Source organism: Otolemur garnettii, unplaced genomic scaffold (assembly GCF_000181295.1).
Source record: "Otolemur garnettii isolate 467f Iridium unplaced genomic scaffold, OtoGar3 scaffold00083, whole genome shotgun sequence".
Taxonomy (NCBI): Eukaryota; Metazoa; Chordata; class Mammalia; order Primates; family Galagidae; genus Otolemur; species Otolemur garnettii.
The window spans coordinates 7,175,445-7,184,476 of NW_003852478.1; the positions used below are offsets into that span (position 1 = coordinate 7,175,445).

The 9,032-nt window shown below is 41.7% G+C and overlaps 1 protein-coding gene across 1 annotated transcript in view; it reads right to left on the bottom strand.

Annotated features, from left to right (window-relative positions):
- CHIC2 (cysteine rich hydrophobic domain 2) overlaps positions 1 to 8,750 on the bottom strand; it is a 40,942-nt gene extending 32,192 nt beyond the window's left edge. Inside the window, exon 1 of the mRNA XM_003794606.2 lies at positions 8,253 to 8,750. Coding sequence (XP_003794654.1) covers positions 8,253 to 8,371 — 119 coding nt within the window. The 5' untranslated portion in view covers positions 8,372 to 8,750. The remainder of the gene's footprint in view (positions 1 to 8,252) is intronic.
- Between the last annotated feature and the right edge of the window lie 282 nt (positions 8,751 to 9,032).

Consider the following 9,032-nt stretch of genomic DNA (forward strand, 5'->3'; position numbering starts at 1 on the left):
CACAACCCCCCTCCCTCCTCCTATGCCCCCCTCCCCCTCCCCCCTTTCCTTGTACTTTCTGGACTATATTTACGTTTTACCATTCATATGAATTTGTAGATGATTACTTATTTCATAGTAGTATTGAGTACACTGGATACATTTTTCCCATTCTTGAGATACTTTATGTAAAGAAGAATATGTTCCAGCTCCATCCAGGTAAACATAGATGTGAAGTCTCCATCTTTTTATGGCTGCATAGCATTCCATGGTGTACATATACCACAATTTGTTAATCCATTCATGGGTTGATGGGCACTTGGGCTGTTTCCATGTCTCCAATTTAGTTTTAAATATAAGATATAAAAAGTGCAATAAAAGCACCTTATATTTTCCTTAAATCTAATTAAGGACGATCTAATGAGAGTTGTCAAACATTACCTTATCTTGTAGCTAAAGGGCATCACTTTCCAAAGCTCCTCACTTCAAGATCTATGGTCTTGTTTTAGAAAGCCCCTCTATACTTGTGGCACATGCTGCTCTGTTGGCAAACTAGCTGCCCTCCCATAAAAAAACAGAAAGTGCAAGTATGCCATCAAGATGGTCCCTAGTTGACAATAAGGACAACCACAGTTACCTGACCTAACAGAGCCATAACAAAAAACAAACCATACAAATGCAAAGAGGGAAAGGGACAGCAAAAGTGGCCATTGTTATGTTGTTCTATACATCATAGGACCTTTGTGAAAGTTGATGGTTTATATCCAGAACTACAAATAATTCCTTTATCCAACACCCTAGGATCAAGCCACTGCCAGGTCTTACCTAGACCACTACAATTGTTATTTCTACTTTCTGGCCTCTACTGAGCTCTCCAACCTCATTTCAAGGCACTTTATTTACTACATATTAGCCATAATCCAGAAGCACCCAAGTCTTGGCAAGAGTCTGCTGTTATCCAGATCTCGGGGTGCCCTTCACAGAACTCTTTTCATCTTGACTAAATATTACCTTCCTCAGAAAGGTTCTCCCTAATCATATTATTTTTAATCATAGCACCCTACCAGTTTCCTCCATCAATATTTTTTCACAGATTATTTGTTTATTAGCTGTAAAATTAAGGACAGGAATGTGTGTTTCATTCACAACTCTATTCCCAGGTATACTAGCATAATACCTGGTATAAAATGAGCACTTAATAAATATTTATTAAATAAATAAATGCCTCAATAAGACAGCTAATAGGGTGGCGCCTGTGGCTCAGTGAGTAGGGCGCTGGCCCATATACTGAAGGTGGCAGATTCAAACCCGGCCCTGGGCAAACTGCAACAAAAAAATAGCTGGGTGCTGTGGCAGGTGCCTGTAGTCCCAGCTACTCGGGAGGCTGAGACAAGAGAACCACCTAAGCCCAGGAGTTGGAGGTTGCTGTGAGCTGTGACACCATGGCATTCTACCAAGGACGATAAAGTGAGACTCTGTCTCTTAAAAAAAAAAAAAAAAAGACAGCTGATAGTTCAAAGATTAAGCATAAAGTACTGAGCAAACAAAACAGCATAAACCAAGTACTAAAATTCAAGCACCTACAAGTACTAAAATTCAAGCACCTATAATCAATACAGAATGAATTTCCCCTACTTTATACATAGTTCTAATAAGATTAATTGCTTCATTTAGCTGATCAATTACAATGTGAGACAAAAGTAAACAGAAAGGAACAGCCCACACATGTGAAATTCAAAAGAAGAGGGCTTTTCAAAGGCCTCTAAGGGATCACCATATACCAACCTGGTAATAGCTGCTTTTGATTAAATGATTCATCTAGTCAATTAGATGATTCTGATTTATGCTCAGGATTGTTTGAAAACTGAAAAGCATTTATCACATTTTGGGTCGATTTCCAACAAAATGGTAAAGATTAACCAAATAATGTACATGCAGGAATAAACATTAAAATAAGAAATAAGTAGTAATTTGCTAAATGCCCATTATGGGTCCATGTCATTAAATTATTTCTGACTTTCATACCTAACCTCTGCAGTAGATGTTATCCTTTTTTGCAGATTAGAAAACTGAAGTTGAAAAAGATTAATTTGCTTATGGTTACAATCAGGAAGTATCTGAGAATTGAAATCCATCTGCTTAACATCAAGGCCACACTTTGTCCCACAGTATTATTCATTACTTTCTAAATATGTCTGATATGAGAATCAACTAAGCTCTTGTTAAAAATAAAAATTCTTAGACTTCCTCTAAAGATTCTGGTTAGGTTAAAAGTCTTACACAGAAGATACTGGAGTAAGGATATTTAAGAGCTTTTGTCGCTACATGCTATATTTAAAGCTTAATTTTATTGAGAATGAAATCTTACATAGTTTTATAGTAGCCACACATAGGCATGACAGATATAAAAGATTCCTCTTTGAGTACACAGTTGTTGTAGTCCTGGGCCTTCAACCTGTTTACATTATGAACTGAAGTTGAAATTGAAGAGTAGCTCTTAAATTCCTCTGTAGAGTAATGTTATTTAAAGCTATGTTATTATTTAGAATACTATGTAATTATTAACCATCATAAATAATTACATATAATTTACCATTCACTATTCAGTCCCTGTATTCCACTTAGCTAGTCACATAAAATTTTAAGTACTAGTCAATTTCATATCTCTTGGTAGGCACAATTGAACATTGAACTCTTTGGACTGAAACATCATGTAAATTTTCACATTCAAATACAGTAAACGTTGAAATCTCAACTCATTACTGTTTTTCTCACTTCTTCAGGAAAATCTATCCATTAAGAAGTTTTAGTAGTTGGTCCGGGTGTAATACCTAGCATGTTTTTTCCTTAATATTATCAAAGATATATTAAAGCTATAAACAAATTAATGTCTTCTCAAATTATAAGGAATAAGAAAAACCTCTTGGAGGGGAAAAAGTCTACCTTAATTTGAAAATTCCCTCATAATTACCAAATTTCCTTTAAAAAAAAAAGAAGAGCCATTTATCTGTTCAACGTGGTCAGTGCGCTACTATAGAACAGTGTTTGCCTTCATTAGGAGGTGTAGAAAGGGAAGAAAACCAATTCCTTTGGCAATTCTGACGAGATCTAAAGATGTACACAATTACCTCACTTATTCAGAGACTATGTCAGAACCTATAATATTCTAGACAATATATTAAACAATAGAAAAATAAAGACCAATAAACACAATCTCTGCCCTTAAGAATAATCCCGGCTCGGTGCCTATAGCTCAACCAGCTAAGGCGCCAGCCACGTACACCTAAGGTGGCGGGTTCGAATACCCAGCCCGGACCCGCCAAAACAACAATGACGGCTGCAACCAAAAAATAGCCAGGTGTTGTGGCGGGCGCCTGTGGTCCCAGCTACTGGGGAGGCGGAGGCAGGAGACTCGCTTGAGCCCAGGAGTTGGAGGTTGCTGTGAGCTGTAATGCCATGGCACTCTACCCAGGGGGACAGCTTGAGGCTCTGTCTCAAAAAAAAAAATAAAAATAAATAAAAAATAAATAAAAAAAAGAATAATTCCAAAACAAATTTTCAAAAATCTCAAACCAAAAGTTTAATCTTTAAAAATGGAATGTATCTATTATGCTGAGTGGAAAAAAAAAAGGTAGGAATTATGAAATTTGTAAAAAATTGGGGTTTTTTTAATTTGGGGGAGGGGGACAGTCTCAAGCTGTCACCCTGGGTAGAGTGCCGTGGCATCATCATAGCTCACAGCAACCTCCAACTCTTGGGCTCAAGGGATCCTCTTGCCTCAACTTTTTCTATTTTTAGTAGAGACAGGGTCTCACTTTTTGCTCAGGCTGGTTTCAAAGCTTTTTGCTCAGGCTAGTCTCAAACTCGTGAGATCAAGCAATCTACCCACCTCAGTCTCCTAGAGTGCTAGGATTAGCACCTAGCCTAAAAAATTGTTTAATTGAAGGAGTTCTGTAATTTGGAGAAATCAAGTACAGATCTCTTAGTGCTAACCACAGCATCTAGAAGCAGGCTTGAGATACACATTTCAAGACAGACAAGTTTTTATTAACTCTGCCATATGAAAGGTCAATAAACACTAACGTGTTCTTGTGATGTCTTATAGGCAAAAATTATACTATGTATTGTTCCCCAAGTCACATTTCTAAATCTCCAATTTTCCACAGCATACCTGATTTAAAAACAAGCAAAGACTGGTGTCCCACAGCCATTGATAAAAACTGGTGTTGAAGGATGGAGAATTATTTGTGGAGATGGTAAAAAGATTATACCTCAGAAGAGAGTACAGGAAGAGACAGCAATTTAGTGAAATTAGAAAATAATAACATTAGAAACAAACCTCAGCAAAATAACTTGTCTGTATGACAGGACTTAACTTAGAAATCAAGATTACACATACTATAAAAGTCCCACATTTGATTCTGATATAGAAGGGGTATGAAACGAGATGGGGACAAACAATGTCAGATATAATGGCAGATTAGCCATGAAATACAGGTCTAAAATAACTTGCACAGATTTATTCTAAGGGATAATGAATACTATAATTTTAAAACACTATTGAATCTGGCTGACACCACCTAATAAGTCAATCACTTTTTTCCTCACCTTAATTCTGTGAAAAGTCACCACACACAAAAATAGGAAATCCTCTTTTAATTGAATTGTTAGCTTAAGCTCTTTAAGTTACATATAGATAAATATACAATAACATGAACTTATCATTTCCCTTCCTTCTAATACCACTTTTCCTCAAAATATGCTTCTGTACAAGATTTCTCCATATTGCTACACGCAAATCTAACAATGAAAAAAAATAGAATTCCTAGCCAGAAGAATGTCAAGACAGAATATTGATCATGAGAGAAGTACAAAGTATAAATCTGATTTGGGGTTGATATGAAAATATTTTTATCAAAGGCCACTTTACAGCCTCTGATTATGCTCTGTCCTAAAACTAACCTAAAAAATATAAGGCAACTTGGCTCAGCACCTATAGCTCAGTGTTAGGGCACTGGCCACATACATGGGGCTGGTGGGTTCAAAATCAGACAGGGCCTGCTAAACAACAATGACAACAACAACAACAAAAATAGCTGGGCGTTGTGGCATGCGCCTGTAGTCCCAGCAACTTGGGAGGCTGAGGCAAGAGAATGGCTTAAGCCCAAGAGTTGAGGTTGCTGCGAGCTGTGACACCACGGCACTCTAACAAGGGCGACATAGTGAGACTCTCACCAAAAAAAAAAAGAAAAGAAAAAACCTAAAACAATAGGCCAGATGTGGTAGCTCACTCCTATAATCCTAGCACTCTGGAAGGGTGAAGCTGGTGGATTGCTTGGCTCAGGAATACACAACCAGCCTGAGCAAAAGTGAGACCCCCATCTCTACTAAAAAAAAGGGGGGTAACTTACTTCCTCACATCACCAAAAGGATATGACAATCATGTCAACATGAAAATAATTTTTCAAATAAGGAATAATACTGTATTATATTACAGTAGAAAAATAGAAATATTCAACTGCTAAATCCTACTTAAATGTTAAATCTGTGACAAACCTATAGATAGATCAGTATGTCCTTCTGCCTGATCTGCATCACAAATGTTCCATTCACACTATCATTTACTAGCAAATTGGTAAGGGAAGACTCCTTTGATTTGTTCCTTAGTTTAAAAAAAAAAAACAAAAACAGAAAACAAGGGGTTAGGGTGCTAAGTTTAGCCAGTCTCACTACAAATGTTTTACTAGTTCTCCCCATTTATATTTAAAGGCAAGAAAACAGGAACAGTTACAGCAACATATAAGCACCAACTGCAAAAACCTTTATAGGGGCTAAACGGGCTACCCATTGGCATAGTATGTTTGAAAACTATGCAGGACAGAGTCATGTACACAAAGTTTTGTATTACCAGACCTATGTCACCACAAAATAGGCTTGAGGGTTTAATGAAAAGAGATCCTAATTCTCACTGAAATACTTCACAAAGTTAAGCATATACAAGTTATCCAGAAATGGAAAAATAAGACTGAAGTGAATCATTATTAGGTTTGAAAATAGCAGTTCTGATTTCTTGGTCCTGTTTTACACTTACGTTTCCCAAAGTGGAAAACCATACCTGATGAGAATAATTAACAAAGGCTAATATTTACTAAGGACATTACCAAACACTGAACTACTTGTATGTATTATCTTATTTAATAAGGGTCCTTACGTTTAACTATCTGCATCTGAACTGAAGGGGCATAAATAAATAATTTACCCAAGAAGTAGCTGAGATAGCTTTGACCCTAGAGCCTATAAGCTCTCCTGAAAGGAGAGAGAAGTGGAGGAAGATCACAGAAATATTAACTCCCAGCACAGAAAGGCCCACTGTTTACAGGTGGCAGACAGTCCCATTCTTATCTTCCCCAAAAGTGATTTTCAACCCTGGCTAAAACATTAGAATCACCTGTGGAATTTTTTTTTTTTTTTTTTAAACTATCCATGTCTGGATACGGGGCCTTCAATTAACCTGGAGTAGGGCCAGGGCATTTTCTTTAAAAGGCTCCCAGGTGATTCAAATAGGCACCTATGCTAGAAAACCACCAATAATTCTTTCTCACCCTCTCTGAGCAGCCAACTACAATCAAATTCACTGATTGCCTCTCTGGTTCTGAGTATTTTGCCTATTATTATTTTTTGTTTATCCAACAAAGTATGTAGCTCTTCTTCTCTTTAAAGTGAGCAAACTGCACCTTTTAAATAACAATATTTTGCCAACTTTTCTGTGACATGAGGAGTGTAGTGAGAAAGGTAGACAGACAGCATTAAAAAAGTCCGGAAATCCCTTGGCTTACCACAACCTAAAAAGCTGCTAAGAGTCAAACTAAAAATTAAATGGTGGGTTAGAAGGCTAAAAAAGTTCTGTTATATGTGTTAAACATTTCATATCTGATACTTAGTTGTATTTGTTAATTAAACTGGCCCTGACACTTAGAAACTTATTGGGGTGATAAATGCCATTGTCCTGTCATGGTGCTGGGATAGCAATTATGCAGTGTTTTCACCCTGTTGAGTAACCTGAATATAAACTAACAGGTGCTAAAGAAATCAAAGCACCACCTGAGCACACCCAAACCACAGTATGTCTGGTCAGATCACCCACTGAGAAAGACAAGGATTTTGCTGACAATCTTATTACATGAGAATACTTAACTGTTTCACTAAGTTAATCACAGCACATCCCACTCACCCTATACCAAAATACAATGAAAATTGTTCTAGATACTCTCTAGCCTTTTTATTTTAATGAAAAAGTACAGAGATATTCTGACAAGTACTCAAGTTTGATCTATGATTTGAACAAGCGATCTAAAATGGAAGAATATCAAGACTTACAAGTTGTCCGAAACCCTGGACTCCTCAGACAAACATTACAAAACTTCCTGCTTCCGGACAGCTCATAATTTGGTTCAAGTCTTCACATTCCTTTATTAGTCACGACCTTTCAGAAAGCTTTCATTCCTTATTGTTTGAATAATACCGGACTTTTAGTGTTGCTAGTCAGACTTACAGGAATCCTTACCAAATGAAGAGGCCATCCTAGAGTTCATGTCCCAAGGGAGGACTCAGCCTAAAGGGAACCCTGAGCAGAGTGTGAGCCTTACGACCATGTTTTTTTTTTTTTAAAGTCGTAAACATAGATATATATCTTACTGCATATCTCAAATTTACATTCATCTGTATGTTTTCATCATATACAATCACTGGACTTGCACTGGTCCCACAGAAATGAACTCCTCTTTAAAACCGGTCAGACCTGTAGGTCAGTGTGAAACACACAGACACACGACAGTGAACCTCGGTATCACTGTCACCGGGGTCCTTCTCGGCCCAGACCTGGCCTCTGAGGCTTATGTCACTAGGCTCAAAGGCCAGACCTGGGCCGTGAGAGCCCCGGGGAACGGGGCAGGAGAACCAGAGCGAGACCCGCACGCACTCCTGGACTTGCAGCGGCCGCAGGAGCAGCCCCTACAGGAAAACCCTCCCTGCTGGGACCCGTCGGCTCGCGCGGGCCTGGAGGGCCTGCTAAAGGGGCGTGTGGCGGAGGGAGGACGATGTCTGTCCCCACTCGGAGACCTAAACCAACGACGAGAAAGCCAGTCGGCACTTCCTGGCCCCTCCTCTTCCCAAGGGCCCGACCCCGACGGACCCCAGGGAGAGGGGCTCCCCAGGGCAGTGGCCGCCGCCGCCCGCGCCGCCCGCCCGGCCGCCCGCCCTCCTCCGGGCCTTACACGGTGACGTGCCCGGAGCCGCGGACCACCACCGGGTCCGGCGAGTACTTGAGCAGCTGCTCCTCCAGGGCCCGCTCCTCGTCCTCCTCCTCCTCGTAGATCTCGTCGAAATCCGCCATCCTGGGCCTCCGCGCCCCCGTGCCCGAGGGGGCCTGACTCCAGGGGCCGGCGCCGGAGGACGGGCTGGCGAGGCGGCGGAGGCTGAGGGGAGTCGCTGCGCCGCCGGCTCGGAGGCCGCGGAGTTCGCTCTGGGCTGTCGCCGCTCCGGCTACAGGGGCGATGGGGTCCGGGCCGTCTCCGCCACAGCCGCCGCCATTACCATCAGCAATAACAACAACACAATGTCAACATCCGCCCAGGGGCCGACACCTCCACCAGCGCCGCCGCCGCCGCAGTAGCAACTCCGGGAACCACAGCAACAGCCGGAGCCACCCGCAGCGGGAGCAGCCGGCTACGGCATCGCGAGACTTCCCGGGAGTGCGGGCGGGCGCGGGCGCGCGGGCTGGGGGAGCGGCGGGCGCGCGCACGTGCGGCCGGGCGCGCTCCCCGGGCTCGGCCGCTCTTCCCCGTCTACCCGCCGGCACCGGGGTGCGCGCTCCCGCCGCTGCGGCCCCGCCCTCCAGCTCCCCGGTCGCGGACCGTCAAGGCGGCGGCTCGGCGGACCCGAGGCCGTGACCCCGACTCAGAGAGCAGGGCTGGGAGTGTCCAGTGGGACGTACAGTTCCCCAAAGTAGTGTCTAACCCAAACAAACTGAAAATCAAAGCCATGGTTGGAATAGA